The sequence below is a fragment of the Tasmannia lanceolata genome, unplaced genomic scaffold, assembly GCF_043159265.1.
Source record: "Tasmannia lanceolata isolate RefF3 unplaced genomic scaffold, GAP_Taslan_0.1 ptg000026l, whole genome shotgun sequence".
Taxonomy (NCBI): domain Eukaryota; kingdom Viridiplantae; phylum Streptophyta; class Magnoliopsida; order Canellales; family Winteraceae; genus Tasmannia; species Tasmannia lanceolata.
The window spans coordinates 8,530,000-8,550,936 of record NW_027518703.1 but is presented as its reverse complement, the minus strand read 5'-3'; the positions used below and the strand labels follow the sequence as shown (position 1 = coordinate 8,550,936).

Below are 20,937 nucleotides of genomic sequence, written 5' to 3'. Positions count from 1 at the left end.
TTCTATGATTATGTACAAATACTATAGTTACCACATGATACAGGGGATGTATTCGCACCCCTTCCTTTTAAATTGGGATCCCTCTCTTTTAGTCGTTAACATCTAATAATTAGGAATTGAAACAACAATGCAGAATAGTTTAAAATAAAAAGAGGGGTGCGAATATCAATTCCCTAGATAATAATTTATGCCAATGAAATGCTAAGAAACTAGAAAGAGCTGTTAGGATCCAACTTCCCACATGTTGTAGTAAAAGGTTAAAACCCTCAATCCTTCATGTGGGCATTTTTGCTTCTCACAAATGTGAAGACCCACAAAGTATCCCATCGCCCACTGGAAAGAATAGCAGTATTGAAAACAGCTTTCAAAACCAATGGCAAAACAGAGCAGAAGCACTGACTGTAACTAGTAAATGAAGACTGAGGAAAACAAAGCATGGAGCAACGAATGGTAGATGATGGAGAGAAGATGTATTCATGCACTTGACAGTCTTGTTACATTTCCCATACAACAGATGCAAAAACACAGACAAAAAGCCACAGTAGCAGAAGCAGATAACAATGACAAGAGAGGAGGGGGGTTGAACTGTTTAAGTTGCCATGTTATGAATCAATGCAAGGACGGACTTTAACATAGAAAAGAAGCCAACCCGCATCCCATGGCAATGGTGAAGTACAGTTAGACAGGTTTCTTTTACAGACCTACCTGTTCTCTTCTGCTCTTCTCAAGGTGCTCTGCCTAACAAGGAAGAACAATAGTAGTATAAATAGATCAGAATCTGGACTTGGAGAACATAGGCATCTGCTAGTTTACAACATAAGTACATACTTATAGTTAAGGAATCTAGTTCAGTAATAGTAGAAACTTGATATGGAAATTCCAGTCATGGACCTTGATGGGCTTGACGGCACGAAGAGGGGAGAAACCATGGTGCTTCTGCAAGAGGCCTGTGAAAAGTGGGGATTTTTTCAGGTATTTAGGAAGTTGCTGATTTAGGTATAGAAGGAATGATTTGCAATTATAGTGAAAGTTCCACTCTCAGTAAACCTTATCACCATCCAATCCGAAAATTGGACGGTGATAAGAGGTTGGTCCCACTTGATTGCACCATGACCCAGAAAGTAGAAGCCAAGTGAAACCAACTTCTCATAAACATCCTATTTTTTATTAGTACAGTGATGAGATTCACTGAGCAAAGTTTCACTGTAAGTATTTCACATCAGATAATTCCCCTATTGTAATATGATCACATCATTCATGGGTGAGTAATATTTACAGGTTGCAAACCATGGAGTGGATGAAGGATTGATGGAGAAGCTCAAGGGACTAGTTAACTTGCACTACGAGGAGCGCATCAAGGAAAGCTTCTACAAGTCGGAGATGGCCAAAGGCTTCTTAGAAGAGTGCCCAAAGCCGTGGACTGCCTCAGATGTGGACTGGGAAAGCACATTCTCCGTGCGTTATCTGCCTACATCCAACATCGATGACTTAACAAGCCTCACAGAAGAATTGCGGTAACTAGTGTCACTGGAATCATAATTAAAAGTACTAATGCCAATAGGTTATGAGTTACGACTTACGACTTACGACTAACAAACATCATATGCATTTTCAGGGAAGCAATACAAGAGTACATTAAGCAAGTGATTAAACTGGCAGAGAGGCTGTTAGAACTCATGTCTGAGAATCTGGGGCTAGAGAAGGGATACTTGAAGAACAAATTCTTGGGAGATGATGGAAGGCCTTATGTGGGGACCAAGTTGGCAAAGTACCCAGAGTGTTCTCAACCGGAGCTGGTGAAGGGACTCCGATCACATACTGATGCTGGTGGAATCATCCTTCTGCTCCAAGATGATCAGGTGCCGGGTCTTCAATTCCTCAAGGACGAGGAATGGGTGGACATACCAGCAACCCCTTCTTTGGGAGGCAAGAGCACCATCTTTGTAAACACGGGTGACCAGTTGGAGGTGCTGAGCAATGGTAGGTACAAGAGCACTTTGCATCGTGTCCTTGCCAATAAGGAGGGGAGCAGGCTATCTATTGCTACCTTCTACAACCCTGCAGCTGAAGCCCTTATTTCCCCAGCTCCTGACCTTCTATATCCTGACAGCTTCCGTTTCCAAGACTACCTCAATTTGTATGCCACTACTAAGTTCTCAGACAAGGGCCCCAGGTTCCATGCCATGAAGAAGATGTCTCCCTCTAGTTCTTCTCTTCTTGTCTAAAGAAAAGTATAAATCTTAGAAGGTCGCATTCCCAATCAAATGAACGTAACAGTAATGACGCAAGATAGAGAAGATGTGTTGTTTTTTGGTGTGTTTCGTCGTTCTCTAAAGTACTCAAGTGACAGTTATGTTTCTGTGTTAGTAGGCCGCATTCCTAATCAAATGGACTAACTGTAATGATGCAAGATAGAGTAGATGCGCATATTTTTTTGGTGTGTGTAATTGTTCTCTAAATTACTAAAGTGACAGTTATGTTTCTTCTTGTTATTCTTCTTGTTATCCCTTTAAGAACTCTTATAAATGTACTCCAACTCCTTGTTGTACCACGATGATGAGGATGTAAGAAACATGATGCTTGGACTTGTTTTACCTTTTCTGCATCAACTTATTTTTTTATAATAGCGATTCTCACTGTATTAAACACGTTTCTTTCTTCTTCTTCTTCTTCTTCTTTTTTTTTTTTTGAAAAAGATCACAAATTACATTAAAAACTGAGATTAAAAGTGCACGTCAAAGGGTAGAAGATACCCAGAATACAAGTCTCTAGTAGCGCCCGATTTGGCCAAGCGATGGGCCAAAGCACTAGCACTCATGGGAACAAGGATTAAAAAATGGAAAAAAATCTGATCATGTCTCTGCTGACGTCGATGTACCTGGGAACAAGGGCTTGGGGCAATTCACGTCCCAAGTTAGTAATCTCTAAACCTTCAGATTTTTCCAAGAGTCCTTTTTGTTCCACAAACTACCTCTTTCCTTGTCTAGTTTCTTACATTTAATATCTTTAATGAAGGCATCATAAGTTTCAACTGTGACATACAGATAGCTGCCCACCCAAAGCCCCTCATCAAGAGCAGCCTAAAACAATTATGGAACTCCTGCCGTCAGCACACATTACGTTTCATGCAGGTACTACATGAGATAAACATCAGGATCAAGCACATCACCCCTCTAAAAACTAGTGTCGCTGCTGCGAATCTATGCTCATCTACATATGTTGGAAACCAGATCAGCGAACTCAAGATTCACTTAAGCTACCAGAAGCACACACACAAACCACTTATAAACTCAAGCATGCACCCAAATAACGGCAGTTGGCAATGCACCGTCAACTCTATTTTGAGAACATGACACGAACATCCTTTGCAGTCACACCAACAACTGCACGAATGGTGAGGAAGTTTACGAGTGAAGGCACAGGGAGCTGTCCAATGGGTGTCTAGTGAAAGGTACTGATTCTTTATACCCATCTCTGAAAGTCTGAACTCATATGCAGGGTATGGTAAGCATAAAGAGAGGCCTATGCTTGATCACCATTAGGTATGTCATGGGGTAACCCCATAAGAATTTCACAGGCTAACACTGACCACAGGTGAAATACATGCTTCCCTAACTCCCACATGATGGAATGTGCTGGTCTGGAGAGCCCCTGGTGATAGTTACACTGACATTTAGGACAAACCTAAAAACTTGTACTATCTAAACACATCAGCCATACAATATCTTAACACATCAGCCATACACATTCCTGGAATCATATATCCTGGATAAACTAATGCAAGTTCTAGATAATTAATGAGGAAGTTACAAGAAAGTACTACCCTAAAAATAAATATATCAAGTTTGAAGAGACTTAAGAGAGCCAAGTCAAGTCCAGGCTACACTAGGTTTTGCAGCCCCAATTGACCAAGCATAATAAACTTGAGAGTCAAGACTCAACAAGTTCACTAAGAGGGGAAATACTCAGTCAAACAGGGAACAATGTCTCCATTAGTGCTATAATGTATAAATTGATCTCTCCAAACAGATGAGATGGAACTATAATACATTGACAAGAACAGGTGGTCCTGATGAAACCAGTATTCGCAATAAGCAAAAACTACGTGTGTCGAGTATATAACCACATAAAAAAAAAAAAAAAAAAAACATGGGACCAAATCAAGCAGAGCTGTGATGAAACATAAGGCTACATCAATCTTCAGAGGAACATGAAAGAGTGAATGAGTCAAATCAATGAATATGGCATAAGTTACTGGGTACCCAGTTTTGATAATGTAGATTTAGTCATGAAAGTATTGGTCCCCTCAGCCACTTTCATAAGTGTAATCTTCTGGACCTTTGATAAAGGAGCACATTTGTTCACCAAACATAACAAAAAATTCCCAAACTTCAACGATTTTGAAAACCTACTGACCAGTTCAACAAGCCTAGAGATGAGACAATCAACCGGATCCGAAGTCAAATAAACATTCTGATTCAAGATATTCTGAAACAAAACAATGCTTCAGTCCATACCAACTCCTCAGATAATAAGCATCGGTGGCGGGGCAAGCACATGAATCTCCTTGCCCCTTCCTCCCCACAGAGAAGCTTCTGTAAGAATTCCGAAATGTGAGCTGGGTGCAAGCATTCCCTAACTATCCTAGTGAGGACATCACACAGTGGGGTGTTGATCCCTTCCCTGTGAAGGACCAAAGGAAACAAGAGCGAGTCCACCGCCGCTCTCTGATGGACTTTGCAGTACTCAATTGTCGCAGTCACCAGCACTCGAGACGCTGGTTCGTGCAGAATCAACAACTTGGGCAGTATGACTGAGCACAGAACCTGACCAGACCATGGAAATTCTTTAGTCCTAGCTGAAAGACGAGTTAACAGAATTGATGCCGTCTCATCATCTGCTTCCCAAGGTTCAATGAGACCCAGAACTGCTAACTGATCACCCACTTCCAAGTCGCGGCACAAATTGAGATGGTGTATTTCATTAGCCAGTGATATAGTTTTAGACGCAGAATCAAATCTTCTTCTTCATCATCACTTTTAATGACCGGAATTTCCACTATGCTACCGTCTAAAAAATTACTACATTGGGAATTTGTGTGTAAATCTCTGTGAGAGAGAGGGAGCAAGGAAGAGTAGGGAATCGGTGGGGGTAAGACTACGGAGCCAATTGGGTAATGCCTCAATTTCTTCTTCTTTTTCTTCCTCTTCTTCTTCTTCAGAAGAACTTAGAATTGGATTTCTGGAGCGGGTTTTCGGGAGAGACGGCATCGAGCAGGTTGTGGGCGGCTTTCTGAACCCAGAAATCATGTTGTCCCGATTTCAAAATGTTGGTGGCCGTCAATTGGAGGGTTTGGGCGCAGAATCTCTGGTTCTCGATGGTGATGAAGGAGATGATTCGAGACTGAATGGAATGTGGGAGTGTCTCTATCCACATGCGTCTGGATTAAATTATAATGAGGGTCATGAATGAAAGCAAGAAATGTAGAGAAAGGAAAGAGGAGTGTGATAATGTTGGTCTCTTACGTCTTCATAATCTGTTTGGGTGATGATGAAGGCGAAGAAGAGGAGAGAGCAATGTTTGAAGGTTTGATGAGGTGAGAGAGAAGAGAGGAAGTAGAGTGATGGGGTACGAAAAGTCACCACCAATTAGCTGTCGACATGTGCCCCCGGAGGGCCCGCTAAGAAGTTGGCACCAATCTCAGGGGTAGCTAGGTAATCTACCAAGGGCAGGTAAAATTAGGCCCACACATGGGCTGACACTTGTCCTGAGGTAGGTAATTCAACTACCCAAGGCTCTCGCTATAAACAGCCTTCACAAATTCCAAGGTAAAGGACCGGATCCCTAAGAAAAGTTACAATCCCATGTTTAGCTTCTCTCCTATTCATACTGACTTGAGTGTCGAAGAGCCTATCCGGAGCTACCACTCCGGGTTGGTCTTCTGACCTTGTGCGCTCTTGCGCAGGATAACTCTTGAGTCAACCGCTGGGACCTGCCGGATCAGCTCTTCTGTCACTGTCATATCTATTACTAGACCTGGCAAAAGCGACCCGTGCCCGCGGGTCGACCCGACCCACCCGCAAATTTGCGGACACGGGTCGGGTCGGGTCAACCTGCGGGCACCCGCATTTTTACAGTATTTTTTAATTTTTTTGAGAATGTTATCATCACTACTGTTTTTTATGAGGGAACTCCTCACTTATAAAAAGTACGGTATGGCCTGCACCATAGGATTATCCAAACCGTCCATTAGATGGGCCATAGCCAAAATAGGTTATGCCCCAAAATTATTTCCATTGGTTGATTCTAACCCTCCGATCTATAGAGGGTTAGGATCAACCCTCTAACTTTCAGATTGGAGGGTTAGGATCATCCTATATAAATGATTTTTGGAGCATAACCTATTTAGGCTATGGCCCATCTAATGGACGGTTTGGATCATCCTATGGTGTGGGCCATACCATACTTTTAATAAAGTGAGAGTGCGCTCATAAGAAACAGTAGTGTTGATAACATTTCCATCTGTTTTTTATTTTATAAGAATTTGCTACCAAGTTTCTCCTATGGCAATTTCTCGGCAAGTGGTCATCGTGGTGCAAAGATGCTCACATGGCGAATGTTGCTAGCAAACAAACGAAAAAAAGTAATCATTACACAAAAAAAGTAAAATAGCTAAAGTTATAAAGTTACCTAAAAATGGTTATAAAATTGTAAAATTACGAAAAAAATACCATATAGAAGGTTATGACAATTACGGAAAAAACAGATGCGGTCAAATCAGAATAATTATTACAATCCCCATATTTGCGGCATATTTGCGGGTGACCCGCGGGTTTACCCAGCCCACCCGCGGGCCGCGCGGGTCACCTAAATTTTGACCCGCAAAAAAGCGGGTCATTTCCTCACCCGACCTGTGGACCCGCACCCGCATCACCCTCGGGTTGACCCGGCCCGACGCACCCGTTTGCCAGGTCTATCTGTTACCAATTTTGGGCCTAACATAGAGTGCTTATGCTTTTGCAACCAAAGGGAAGCCTCTCCTTCTGGACATGGGGAGTTGAGGAAAATTTCTTGGAGGGAAACCCAATCTTCCATGATTCCGTCCCGCCCTTTCTCTCCAAAACAGATGTGCCCAAATTATTTTTTTCTCATCTTTTGCTCATATTTCATATACCAAGAATGAAAGAAACAAGATAGGCGTTTTGGGATGAACCTAGCACTCATATACATTATAGAGATGAACAGTTTGGATCATCCAATGTAGTGAGCCCCACTGTTTTAACCCAGAATTTATCTAAGAACCCGGGGTAACACCAAATTTTATTGATAGAAATAACAAAAGTACAAAAGCAAGACTAGCCTTCGAAACCTAAACAAAATATTAAAGAACCCACACCACCATATAAAGTACTTATCTAACTTGAACATTAGTAATACATAGCGCTAATCAATTCTAACCGCCCTTCTCGTGTCTCTTGGTAGATCCATGATCCATCAAGTTCCAAAAGATTTCATTAAGCCTGATAGAACAAGCATGATTAGCAAATGAATATGCAGCACAATTTCCTTCTCTGTACTTGCTTTTATAATTGAATTTTTGTGAGGTAAAAATAGCAGTAGAGCTTAAAGATGTAAGGTATTTTCATGAGGTAAAAATAGCAGTAAAGCTTATAGAAATGTATTTTTAAGATACAAAACAATTAAAAGAAGGGATTTGCTAGCCAATTTCGCGGAAGGCCATTTTGCGGCTGGCTTTTGCATGTGAGAACAGCCACATCAGATGAATTAAATGCATAAGACAAAATATGCCCAGAAGTCCACATATGGGGTTGTTCTCACATGTAACAGCCAGGTGCGAAATGGTTTTCTATGAAATTGCCTAGCAAGTCCCATATATATAAAGCCAAGCTCTCCTACATTACAAATCAGATTGTCCGTCGGAAAGTCATAGGCCTTATGGTACACACTTAGGCGTCAGGGTTAAAGGAAGGAAGAGAAGAAACTAGAGAGATAGATAAAAACGAAAAGTGGGAAAACAATATTTGAGTGGTTTTGAGTAGGGTTTTTGAATGTTACAAAAATACCCCTCATGAATAGACTAATAAATGAAAATATGAGGAGTATTTTTGTACATTGGCACCCTCCATTCAGATCTAGAACAGTCCATCAGATTTAGTGGCCATGTTTGGGTCACAATTCGAAATAGCTCTAAACCTTAGGATATGGATCCAATGGGCAAGGCTCAGATATACCCTTTGTGCCCAAATCATGTCAATTAATGTTCGGATCCTTTAGACCCATTGGACCATTAGGAATTTTATAGAGTTGGAATAATGTTTTACACGTTTACCTGATAGTACTGAGTCGTCTTCTCCTTTATCGCCGTCGTAACACTTGAAACCATGCCACAATTCCTAATCCTACTCCATAGCCCAATCCCATCGGTATGAACGACCATTCCCTATTTGATCGTGAAGCCACATCTTCAGAAGATGGCGATGGTGATGGCTCTAGCACTTTGCTATTTTCACATTTCCTTGACAACGGAGTCCCACATAAACCGGGGTTTCCTTCAAAGGATGAATTCTCAAATGTAGAAAATTGGCGGTCTTGAGGTATTCTTCCCACAAGGAAGTTCTTTGAGAGGTCCAACATTGAGAGGAATGTAAGACTTGTCAGTTCCTGAGGAATCTCCCCTGAAAGCTTATTCCGAGATAGGTCTAATGACTCGAGCTGCGATAAATTCCCAAATGATTTAGGAATCTGTCCCGTAAAATTGTTGCCTGACATGTTGAGCATGTGGAGAAAGTTTAGTTCCCCAATTGCTTCAGGAATGTCCCCATGGAATTGGTTCTGGGAGAGATCCAGGGATTTGAAGACCGTTAGGATCTTCGGTAGTTCCATATTTTGCCCTTTGTTAGTCACCGTTGTTGTAAATTGATAGTACATGTCGTTTACTACGTCACCAGATCCAAAGTAGTATCCTGGATATGCAAATCCAAATCCAAGGATATGGTTATCATCCTCATTTATCGTTGTAGTCATTAATTTCCAGCTCTTGAAGAATTCCGAAGGTAAATTCCCCGTGAAACCGTTGGAAGATAGGTCAATGATTTGCAGCATTTGGAAGGCGTAATTGGTTCTGTCATCTCCAATAGGGCCATAGAATCTATTGTTTCGTAGAATAAGAACAGCCAAAGTGGACATATTCCATAACCAGGAAGGGAAGGTATCGCTTATCATATTGTTTCCAAGGTCTAAAACCTGTAGCTCCCTACACTTGCCCAGAGAAGTTGGCACATGCCCTTCTAATTGGTTTTCATTCAGGTTGAGTATTCGTAGATTACAGCTGTCTGCAAAAGTTTGAGGAATTGTGCCACTGAAGAAGTTTCCCCCTAGATTCAGTACATGGAGATCAACAGAGCGTCCAACCAAACACTGCGGAATTGAGCCATTCAAGCCGTTGTTAGAAAGATCAAGGTCTACCAATAGCATGGCATCGCAGAATGATGGAGGGATTTCTCCTGTAAGATTATTTCGCGAGAGTGAAAAGAAGAAGCCAGAGGTGATGTAAGAACCAATGTCAGATGGGATGACAGATGTGAAATTGTTGTTCGAGTAATCGAGAATGAAAGTGTTGGGTGGTGGCAGTGGAATTGACCCTTGTAGCATGTTGGAATGGAGGTCGAGAACTTCCAACTGAGTTGAGGAAATATTGTACGGCTCAATACCTGTCAGCATGTTGTGAGAGAGATTCAAAGAGAAATTTGGGATATTCCATATCCATGTGGGTATTTCACCACGGATTTTGTTGTTTGAAAGGTCTAGAAAAACCAATTGATTCTGATTTCTCAGGAAATACGGGAATTCGCTTAGGTTGCAAGAACCCAACTTTAGTTCCAAAAACTGTGGAAAGAAGGAAGAATTGTCCACGCCAATGTCGATTGACAGGCTATTTCCTGAAAGATCAAGACTCAAAAGTTTCTTGTGATTCCCGTACATGGTGAGATTCCCGTACATGCCGTTGAAGTTGTTGGAAGAAAGCCGGAGTTGTTCAAGCCTTGGGAGTTGAAGGAGCGACATTGGAATAGGGCCTTGAAGCTTATTGTTGCTCAAATCGACTTCCTCCAGCAATGAAGAGAATGCATTAGGGAACTCACTGAGTTGGCCATCGAGTTGGTTGTCACTTAAAACTAACGTATGTAATGATGGAAGCGTGAACAGAGATGACGAGATGGCACCCGTGAAATGATTATAATCAAGGTACACCTCCATGATTTTCTCCAACTGAGGTAGAAACGGGAGCTCGCCGCTGAAATTGTTGTCTGAAAGCTCCAAATGAACAAGTTGTGTAAGGTTTGCCAGCCATGACGCAGAACCCGTGAAATTATTAGAGGCCATGTCCAAGTAAACGAGTTGTGTAAGATTTGCCAGCCATGACGTAGAACCCGTGAAATTATTAGAGGACAGGTCCAAGTAAACGAGTTGTATAAGATTTGCCAGCCATGACGTAGAACCCGTGAAATTATTAGAGGACAGGTCCAAGTGAACGAGTTGTGTAAGATTCTCCAGTGTATATGGGATCGATCCAGAGAGATTGCAGTAACCTAGCTGCAATTTGACCAACGACTTGAGATTTCCAATCGAAACAGGTAATTCCCCAGATAATTGTGTTCCTGTAAGCACCAAAACTTGAAAAGCTGAGTCCTTAGAAAATTCTGGCAAATAGACTGAGAGGAGTCGATTGTACGATATGTCAAGGGTCTGTAACTTGTGCAGATTGAAAATGCTTGCAGGGAATTCCCCCTGCAGTCCGCAAGATCTGAGATCGAGGGTGACCAAAGAAGAAAAGTTTGCCAAGAAAGAAAGTTCGTGACCTTGCGCTGAGGTGTTTACACGAGAGAGAGAGAGATCCTTTAAATTTGATAGGTTTTGAATGAGCTGTTTTAGGTTTGGGTTTTGGAGTACTAAAGGACAGAGGACATACTTTCGGTCAAAAAAGAGTACAAGATCCGTCGAAAGATCAAGAGAAATCAAGCTCTTCATACGTGAGATTTCCTCTGGAATTTGGCCTATGAAACCCGAATATGAAAGATTGAGGTGGGTCAGTTTCGAGAGGTGGTCAAGCCCTGAAGGGATAGGAATGGAATTGAATTTGTTGTAAGAGAGATTGAGAATTCTGAGATTGGAAAGGCCGATGAGAGCGGTGGAATTGATTGTGCCATTAATGGAGAGGCTACTGAGGTCGAGGCCAATCACGTGAACCCCGGATTCGTCGCACGTGACTCCTTCCCAATTGCAGCAATCCGTCCCCCATTTCCAATTCCATGACACTGCTACCTGCAGTCCTGAATCAGTAGAAATATAAAACCCCCTCTTCAATTGGAGCAACGAAGCACTCTCATCTTCGTTGCATTTGCCTGAAACCCCAAATTCAGAGATTTGAGAGTGGAAGAGAAGGAAGGAGAGAAGGGGGAGTAGCAGAAATCTCATAATTGCAGGAGATTTGGTTGTACAAAACGATGATCCCATGAAGAAAGCATTGCGGGAGAGAGGTTGTTACTAAGTAGGATGAGAAAAGGTGGGATGAACCAATACCATTGATGGTGGGTCTAAGTCCTTCTAAGTAAACACCCTTTGTTTTTATGTGTAGACTTTAAATTGATTGGATACAAGACTTTTTGGGTCATGAGGCTGTGTAGAAAGACCTTTGCTTGTGGGCCACCATGTGGACTTACGAAGACTTACCCATAGTCTATCACCTAGAAGACTTACGAGGGTTAAGCAAACGTGTGGAATCAACTAGTTGCTTCTCAGTTCTCACAGCTTTTATGGAACTGTATTAATATTTGACAGCTGTTTAAATAAGGGAGATGATTTTTTCGCCCCCCCGGGACGATTATGCGCCCCCTGTTAACATTGAATCAAAAAGCTTAACCGTTGATTTTTGCAGTTTGTATCTTACGTATGGGATATTCGTTGGACCAGGATCATGTGCCAACAACTGTCCCGATTGAGCATTCCTGTCCTTGTGGGGCCGAAGAATTGACTGTTGCCTGTTGGGATTGATACCCACAGTGACCGTCCAGTTACCGAAACACTAGTAATAAAGCATTGTAACAAGCTTTTTGGGTGTCACCATATAACCTTATAAATCCAGATACCATAATGATTAAACAATTACCTAGAGAATTACCTACTTTTATTCCGTTGTTCCGGCATTTATCATTAACCTGGATTTTGCGTCCCCTATAGTTACCACATAATACAGGGAATGATATTCTCACCCCTTTCTTTGCAAATTGGTATACTTGAAACAGCCGTCCAGAAAACGTTTAAAAGGAAGAGGGCTGCGAATATCAATTCCCTATATAATATCTTAGGACAATGACAATGTTAAGAAACTGGTGAGAGCTGTTAGGATCCAACTTCCCACACGTTGTAGTAAAGGTTAAAACCCTCAATCCTTCATGTGAGCATTTTAATTTGAAGACCCACCCATGATCCATCGCCCACTGGAAAGAATAGCAGTATTGATAACAGCTTTCAAAACCAATGGCAAAACAAAGCAGAAGCACTGACTGTAACTGGTAAATGAAGACTGAGGAAAACAGAGCATGGAGCAACGAATAGTAGATGATGGAGAAAAGTTGTAATCATGCACTTGACAGTCTTGTTACATTTCCCATACAACAGAAGCAAAAAAACAGACAAAGAGCCACAGTAGCAGAAGCAGATAACAATGACAAGAGAGGAGGGGGGTTGAACTGTTTAAGTTGCCATGTTATGAATCAATGCAAGGACTGACTTTACCATAGAAAAGAAGCCAACCCGCATCCCATGGCAATGGTGAAGTGCAGTTAGACAGGTTTTTTTTCAGACCCACCTGTTCTCTTCTGCTCTTCTCAAGGTGCTCTGCCTAACAAGGAAGAACAATAGTAGTATAAATAGATCAGAATCTGGACTTGGATAACATAGGCATCAGCTAGTTTCTAATATAAGTACCTGCTTATAGTTAAGGAATCTAGTTCAGTAATAGTAGAAAGTTGATATGGGAATTCCTGTTGTTAGGTCTAAAATTGGTAACAGGTTATGGTAGGGCCGGAAAGGCTGATCTGTGCCCGAAGGGCTGATCTGTGCTTGAAGGGCTGATCTGGGCCTGAAGGGCTGATCTGGGCCTGAAGGACTGATGGAGTCCTGCGCTGCACAAGGGCACAGACAAGAAGAGAAAGGGTCAGAAGACCAACCCGGAGTGGTGCTCCGGACGGGCGCTTCGACACTCAAGTCAGTATGAGCAGGAGTGCAGAGCAATGTCAGAGCAAAAGCTTAGGGTTTTGATTTTCAGATCCCTCACCTTAGCACAAGTGAAGGCTATTTATAGTGATTCTGAGCCACCTGTCCAGGACAAGTGGTAGTTCTGAGCCACCTGTCCAGGACAGGTGGTGGCCTCTGTATGGACCAGGTCTCATACCTAGGAGGGGCAGGTGGAAGTCCCTGATTGGTCCAGGTGTCACACCTAGCAGGGACAGGTGTTGGCTTTGCAGCGGTCCCTGTGAGGGCCGCGCGTCAACAGCCAATTGGTTGCTGAGTTCGGACCCATCAGTGCTGAGTTCGGACCCCTCAGTGCTGAGTTCGGACCCCATCAGTTGCCCCCTGGTTCTCCGAGTCGTGATAGCGGCTAGGGGAAGCAAAAAGAGGGTTAAAACAGCATCTGGCCGGCCTTAAGGCCTCTGGGTAGCTGAGGCCGGCCTCAGGCAGGGGCCAGAAAAAACCGCGGCGGCCAGGGGCCTCTGGGCGGCCTGGTCTGAAGGAGCACGGCCGGGCAAGAGCCCCTGTGCAATCCAGTCCGACCGAAATTTGAACCAGAAGTCTGGCCGGCCAAACTTCCTGGGCGTCGTGTCCGGGCAGATCTCCTGGACGGGGCGGCTAGGCAGGACAGGTCCTCTGTCGCCTAGTGAGTGCGCCGTATCCTGTCCGGCTTCGGCTAAGCCTTCTGGACGGCTAGGTCGGGCAGAATTTGCACTGGAGGTCTGCCCGTCTAAGCCTTCTAGGCGGCTCGGCCGGGCAGAAGTTGCACTGGAGGTCTGTCCGGCCGAGCCCTTCTGGCGAACGCGTCATATCCTGTCCGGCTAAGCCTTCTGGGCGGCTATGCCGGGCAGGTCTTTTGTCTCGTAGCGGTTGCGCCATATCCTGTCCGGCTTCGGCGAAGACGTTGGACGGCTAGGCCGGACAGGTCTTTTGTCTTCTGGCGAACGCGTCATATCCTGTCCGGCTAAGCCTTCTGGGCGGCTAGGCCGGGCAGGTCTTTTATCGCGTAGAGGTTGCGCCATATCCTGTCCGGCTTCGGCGAAGACGTTGGACGGCCAGGCCGGACAGGTCTTTTGTCTTCTGGCAAACGCGTCATATCCTGTCCGGCTAAGCCTTCTGGGCGGCTAGGCCGGGCAGGTCTTTTGTCGCGTAGCGGTTGCGCCATATCCTGTCCGGCTTCGGCGAAGACGTTGGACGGCCAGGCCGGACAGGTCTTTTGTCTTCTGGCGAACGCGTCATATCCTGTCCGGCTAAGCCTTCTGGACGGCCAGGCCGGACAGATTTTTTTGTCTTCTACAGATGACCAGATTTTCTGGTCGGCCTGAGATGACCTCATTTTCTGGTCGGCCTGAGACCACCTCATTTTCTGGTCGGCTTGTGATGACCTCAGTTTCTGGTCGGCCTGGGATGACCTTATTTTCTGGTCGGCCTGAGACCTCATTTTCTGGTCGGCCTGAGATGACCTCATTTTCTGGTCGGCCTGAGACCTCATTTTCTTGGCGGCCTGAGATGACCTCATTTTCTGGTCGGCCTGTGATGACCTCAGTTTCTGGTCGGCCTGAGATGACCTCATTTTCTGGTCGGCCTGAAACCTCATTTTCTGGTCGGCCTGAGATGACCTCATTTTCTGGTCAGTCCGAGATGACCAGGAAAAATATCCTGTCCGGCCATAGTATTGGACCGGAGTGAACTAAGCGGCTCCTTAACCCCAGTTTAAGAACTTGGATTTCATTGTGGGTGGTTTTTGGCCCCCTACTCTCCTGGCCGGGAGTTGGCTCACAGCCATTTAGAGGCGAACCGAGGTGAACCACCAATGCAGGATCCCATTTTTCTGAACTCGGATTTTAGGTGGTTTTCCACGGGTGGTCCCTGGCCGGAATTGGGTTCCAAGCCATTTCGGGACGGACCGGAGTGAACCACTGCTTGGATCCAAGTCTTCAGAACTTGGGCTTTATAAGGTGGTTTTTCACTGGGTGTCCTTGGCCGGAACTGGTCTCCAAGCCATTGCGGACGTGCCGGAGTGTACCACCGCTGAGCTACAGAGGTCTAAGTCTGCAAACACTGCAAACACTTAGAGCTGAGCTGAGGAGGTCTAAGTCTGCAAACACTTAGACTGAGAGCTAAGTCTACAAACACTTAGAATCTTCAAGGTGGGTTTTCACTGGGGCGGGTCCTTGGTTGGAACTGATCTCCAAGCCATTGCGGACGTGCCAGAGTGTACCACCGCTGGGCTGCAGAGGTCTAAGTCTGCAGACAGGTTCTACACTCGGGGGGCCCGTGGCTGGAACTGACCTCCAAGCCATTGCGGACCGGCCGGAGTGAACCTCTGCACCGCTGCTGAGTCTGCGCTGCAAACAGGTTCTACACTCGGGGGGCCCTTGGCTGGAACTGACCTCCAAGCCATTGCGGACCGGCCGGAGTGAACCTCTGCACCGCTGCTGAGTCTGCGCTGCAAACAGGTTCTACACTCGGGGGGCCCTTGGCTGGAACTGACTTCCAAGCCATTGCGGACCGGCCGAAGTGAACCTCTGCACCGCTGCTGAGTCTGCGCTGCAAACAGGTTCCACACTTGGGGGGCCCTTGGCTGGAACTGACCTCCAAGCCATTGCGGACCGGCCGGAGTGAACCTCTGCACCGCTGCTGAGTCTGCGCTGCAAACAAGTTCTACACTCGGGGGGCCCTTGGCTGGAACTGACCTCCAAGCCATTGCGGACCGGCCGGAGTGAACCTCTGCACCGCTGATGAGTCTGCGCTGCAAACAGGTTCTACACTCGGGGGGCCCTTGGCTGGAACTGACCTCCAAGCCATTGCGGACCGGCCGGAGTGAACCTCTGCACCGCTGCTGCTCTCTAAGTCTGCAAACACTTAGGCTGAGAGCTAAGTCTGCAAACACTTAGAGTTTGATTGGAGGAGCTGTCATATATTAGTGACTCAAAAGTGAAGGACACAGTTTAGTGACAACTCCACTTTATTTCTTTTTGAAATTTCATTACAGAGATTCTTTACAGGCCTTCAAGCATTGGCTCTGAGGAACTCAACAAGATCCTGCTGCGCGGCCTCTGACAAGGCAGAGCCGATCCGGACAAGCCTCTGGTCGTCATCGCTGTAGAAAGGGATCTGGGCTTCATCCCTTAGATCAAACAGTTCGATTGGCAGAGACTCGGACGCATTCTTCCCTTTCAGTGCCGCTGCATAGCACCGCCTCGACTGGGGCTGATCCCCTCTGATTTCCCATATACCTCCTGGTGTAGTAAACTTCATCTTCTGATGATAGGCGGAGGGAACAGCTAGGAGGAGATTCTGGCCGGGGCCTCCCAGGATCGCATTGTAGGCCGACTTGGTCCTTACCACCAAGAAGTTCACCATGGCGAAGGACTAGCAGGGCGGCTCCCCGATAAGAACTGGAAGCTCGATCTGCCCTTCAACTTTGACAACTTCTCCGGAGAACCCGAACAGATCAGAGTTGGCCGGCTTCAGACGGTCAGTTCCGATCAGCATCCGCTCGAAGGCGTGATAATAGAGGATGTCTGCGGAGCTCCCGTTGTCGACCAAGATCTTCTTCATTTTCCAGTTCGCCACCAGCATGGTGATGACCAGGGCATCATCATGCGGGAGGATCAGGCCGTCGAGATCTGCATCTGAAAAGGATATCACGTTCTCTAGCCTGGCCTTATTGCTGCAAGTATGGACGGCGTTGACCTGCCGGGCATAAGTCCTGCGGGCGGATGAAGAGGTTCCTCCTGCGGTCGGCCCTCCTGAAATGGTACCAATAACACCATGAGGTTGAGGTTGAGGTACCTGAGGAGGGGGGCTGGCCAGGGCAGGAGCTTGGATGTGGTCGCCCAGAGGTTGAGCGCCCCGGGGGCTTCTGCCTCTGGGCCTCGGCTTGTCCTTGCGCTCTCTTCTGTTGTCATCATTTTTTAAGTACCTTCCGAGGTACCCTCTGCTGATCAGCTGCTCGATCTCCTCCTTCAAATGAAGGCACGCATTGGTGTCGTGACCGTGGTCATTGTGAAACCTGCAGTACTGCGACATGTTTCTTTTTGCCGACGAGGTCTGCCTCTCCGGCCACCGGATGAAATCCTCTTCCCGAATGGCTGCCAGGATACGTGCTCTGGACGCGGTCAGCCGCGTGTAATGCTCTCTTGGGTGGGGGCTTCTCTCCTTCTTCTGAGATTTATCATCCCTACGCTGCTTGGTAGGGTTCTTCTCCTCAGGCCTTCTCTTGCTAGCAGAGTCCAGGGCGGCGAGAGTTTCCTCTACCGAGATGTACTCCTCCGCCCCGGCCATCAGGTCTGCGAGAGACTGCGGATTGCGCCGGGCCACTGCTCGTCTGAAGTCAGTTGATCGGGCGCCGGCCAGAAGGGCATTCGTGGCTGCGGAGGGATCCAGGTTGGGAACCTGGAGGGCTTCCCTATTAAAGTGACCAACGAACACTTTTAAGGCCTCATCATCTCCCTGCCTGAGGGCCATCAGCGAAGCCGTCGTCTTCCTGGGTCTTCTGCTGCTCATGAAGTGACGGGCCAGGTCGTCCCCAAAATCATCAAAATTGTCCACGGACCTGGGTTTGAGCCGCGAGTACCAGTCCCTCGCTGCTCCAGTCAACGTGGTGGGGAATGCTCGACAAAGGAATCCATCCGACGCCCCGTGGAGGAGCATTGTGGTCCTGAAAGTCTCCAAGTGGTCCACGGGGTCGGTGGTCCCGTCATACTGCGAAATCTGCGGCATCTTCCAGCCCGCGGGGGCCTCCGCGCTGAGCACAATGTCCGAAAATGGTTGGGCGCTTGTGAAGATCCGGGAGGCAGGCCGGCCCTGCTCTCTGGCGAGCTCTTCGATCCGGTGGTCGATCTGCTGGATCCTTCGCAACACCGGGTCCTCTCTTTCCTCAGCCCGGTGGACAGGCCTTTCTCTCCTTGCTGGCAGGCTCATAGCCGATCCGGACTGACTGGCCGGACTCCTTCGCCGGTGCCGCGATCCCTCTCCGTGCGTGGCGTCTCTCTTGCTGCCATGCCTTTGTACGGAGGGAGATCGTGACCGGTGATGTAGGCGAGGCTCGGGGTGCACATGCTTGCCCCGGGAGAGGTGATCTCGTCTTGTGGAGTGACGAGTCTGCTCCCGGGGCGGGGCCGTGTGCTCTCTGCGGGAGCTTCCCCTCCTCTGAGTGGGCTGAGAGGCCTCGGCTGGGTGCTGCGGGAGTGCGGTGGCCGGATTCCTGAACTGCGCAATCACAGCAGTCATTTCTTGGAAAAGGGCCCGCATCTCCCTCGGGGTCGGGGTAGGGTCTGAGCGGTCTGAGTGAGTCGGGCTTCGCTCTCCTACCGCCCCGACCTCTATCTGCGAGGCCAGTCGCTCGCTTCTTCCTTCGCGGGGGGCTGTAGCCCGGGTCGTCCGGGAGGTTGGCACATGCTTTCCGTTTTTCCCTACCATTGCTTGAGTGAGGTTCCGAACAGCTTTTTGTTGCGGGGTCCCACGGATGGCGCCAAATCTGTTAGGTCTAAAATTGGTAACAGGTTATGGTAGGGCCGGAAAGGCTGATCTGTGCCTGAAGGGCTGATCTGGGCCTGAAGGGCTGATCTGTGCCTGAAGGGCTGATCTGGGCCTGAAGGGCTGATCTGTGCCTGAAGGACTGATGGAGTCCTGCGCTGCACAAGGGCACAGACAAGAAGAGAAAGGGTCAGAAGACCAACCCGGAGTGGTGCTCCGGACGGGCGCTTCGACACTCAAGTCAGTATGAGCAGGAGTGCAGAGCAATGTCAGAGCAAAAGCTTAGGGTTTTGATTTTCAGATCCCTCACCTTAGCACAAGTGAAGGCTATTTATAGTGATTCTGAGCCACCTGTCCAGGACAGGTGGTAGTTCTGAGCCACCTGTCCAGGACAGGTGGTGGCCTCTGTATGGACCAGGTCTCATACCTAGGAGGGGCAGGTGGAAGTCCCTGATTGGTCCAGGTGTCACACCTAGCAGGGACAGGTGTTGGCTTTGCAGCGGTCCCTATGAGGGCCGCGCGTCAACAGCCAATTGGTTGCTGAGTTCGGACCCATCAGTGCTGAGTTCGGACCCATCAGTGCTGAGTTCGGACCCCATCACCTGTCATTGACCTTGATGGGCTTGATGGCGAGAAGAGGGGAGGAGAAACCACGGTGCTTCTGCAAGGGGCCTGTGAAAAGTGTGGATTTTTTCAGGAATTTAGGAAGTGGCTGATTTATGTACCGAAGGAATGATTTGCAATTATAGTGAAAGTTCCACTCTTGGTCCGGAGAACCTTACCACCATCTGATCAAAAGATTGGACGGTGATGAGATCATAAGAGGTTGGTCCCACTTGATTCCACCATAATCCAGAGAGTAGAAAGCAAGTGGAACCAACTTCTAATCAACATCCTATCATTGATTATGACAGTGATGAGATTCACTGAGCAAAGTTTCACCACTGTTAAGTATTTCACCCCAGTAAACTACATGTATCATTCATCGGAGACTGATATTTACAGGTTGCAAACCATGGAGTGGATGAAGGATTGATGGAGAAGCTCAAGGGACTAGTGAACTTGCACTACGAGGAGCGAATGAAGGAAAGCTTCTACAAGTCAGAGATGGCCAAAGGCTTCTTAGAAGAGTGCCCAAAAAGGTGGACTGCCTCAGATGTGGACTGGGAAAGCACATTCTCTGTTTGCTATCTACCAACATCCAACATTGATGACTTAACAAGCCTCACGGAAGAATTGCAGTAAGTATTGTCTATGGAAACATAACTAACAATACTAATCCTAATAGGTTCTGACTAACAAACATCATATGCATTTTCAGGGAAGCAATACAAGAGTACATTAAGCAAGTGATTAAACTGGCAGAGAGGCTGTTAGAACTCATGTCTGAGAATCTGGGGCTAGAGAAGGGATACTTGAAGAAACAATTCTTGGGAGATGATGGAAGGCCTTATGTGGGGACCAAGTTGGCAAAGTACCCCCAGTGTCCTCAACCAGAGCTGGTGAAGGGACTCCAATCACATACTGACGCTGGTGGGGTCATCCTACTGCTCCAGGATGATCAAGTGCTAGGCCTTCAATTCCTCTAGGATGAGGAATGTGTGGGCATACCAGCAACCCCTTCTTTGGGAGGGAAAAGCACCGTCTTTGTAAACACGGGCAACCAGTTGGAAGTGCTGAGCAATGGTAGGTACAAGAGCACTTTGCTCCGCGTCCTTGCCAACAAGGAAGGGTGTAGGCTCTGTGTTGATGGGATTTAATTCATTGGTCCGACCCACAAGTCTAACTAAATTAATGACGTTGATAATACCTTGATCAGATGTTCCTAGCCTATTGATCCATTAAGCCTTGTTTAGGATTCTACCTGGTTGATTTCTATAATACTTTTTATCATATGCATTGAACCAGTTTGGATTGAAGGAATTTTTTTTTGAAAAGTTTAGAAAAGAAAAACTTTTTCAAAGTTTATTAATTTTCCATTGTTTAATTACACATGAAGAAATTAACTAAAACCACTACAGTTCAGATTTTATCTAGAGGGATTAGATAGGGGCCATTTCATAAAAGGCATTTCGCGGTTGGCTGTTGCATGTGAGAGCAACCACATAGGCTCACTTTTCAGCAGATTTTGTCTTATTCATTTAA

At 46.5% G+C, this 20,937-nt stretch overlaps 2 protein-coding genes and 1 pseudogene across 4 annotated transcripts; 2 read left to right on the top strand and 1 right to left on the bottom strand.

Moving 5' to 3' along the window:
- The first annotated feature begins 646 nt into the window (after positions 1-646).
- LOC143858769 (1-aminocyclopropane-1-carboxylate oxidase 1-like) lies at positions 647-2,594 on the top strand. Its single transcript, XM_077369487.1, has 3 exons — positions 647-972; positions 1,279-1,514; positions 1,616-2,594. The coding sequence occupies exons 1-3, from the start codon at positions 871-873 to the stop codon at positions 2,223-2,225; spliced, it is 948 nt and encodes a 315-aa protein (XP_077225602.1). The 5' UTR covers positions 647-870; the 3' UTR covers positions 2,226-2,594.
- LOC143858768 (receptor-like protein 7) lies at positions 1,935-11,605 on the bottom strand. 3 transcript variants are annotated; one of them, XM_077369486.1, is made up of 3 exons: positions 10,495-11,604; positions 8,351-10,356; positions 7,296-7,520 (listed from the first exon to the last, which is right to left on the bottom strand). In XM_077369486.1, exons 1-2 carry the CDS (start codon positions 11,530-11,532, stop codon positions 8,377-8,379), a joined length of 3,018 nt encoding a protein of 1,005 aa, XP_077225601.1. In that variant the 5' UTR covers positions 11,533-11,604; the 3' UTR covers positions 7,296-7,520; positions 8,351-8,376. The 3 variants fall into 3 exon arrangements, with proteins under 3 accessions (XP_077225600.1, XP_077225601.1, XP_077225599.1); XM_077369485.1 differs by lacking the exon at positions 7,296-7,520 and adding an exon at positions 1,935-2,221 and having other exon boundaries at positions 8,351-11,605; XM_077369484.1 differs by having other exon boundaries at positions 8,351-11,604.
- Positions 11,606-17,341: 5,736 nt separating this feature from the next.
- Positions 17,342-20,381, top strand: LOC143858476 (1-aminocyclopropane-1-carboxylate oxidase 1 pseudogene; annotated as a pseudogene).
- Positions 20,382-20,937: the final 556 nt, after the last annotated feature.

Coding starts and splice junctions, on each gene's coding strand:
- LOC143858769 (XM_077369487.1), top strand. CDS start 871: ATGGAAATTCCAGTCATGGACCTTGATGGGCTTGACGGCACGAAGAGG. Junction 973..1,278: donor AAAAGTGGGGATTTTTTCAG/GTATTTAGGAAG, acceptor TAATATTTACAG/GTTGCAAACCATGGAGTGGA. Junction 1,515..1,615: donor AGCCTCACAGAAGAATTGCG/GTAACTAGTGTC, acceptor ATGCATTTTCAG/GGAAGCAATACAAGAGTACA.
- LOC143858768 (XM_077369485.1), bottom strand. CDS start 11,532: ATGGGATCATCGTTTTGTACAACCAAATCTCCTGCAATTATGAGATTT.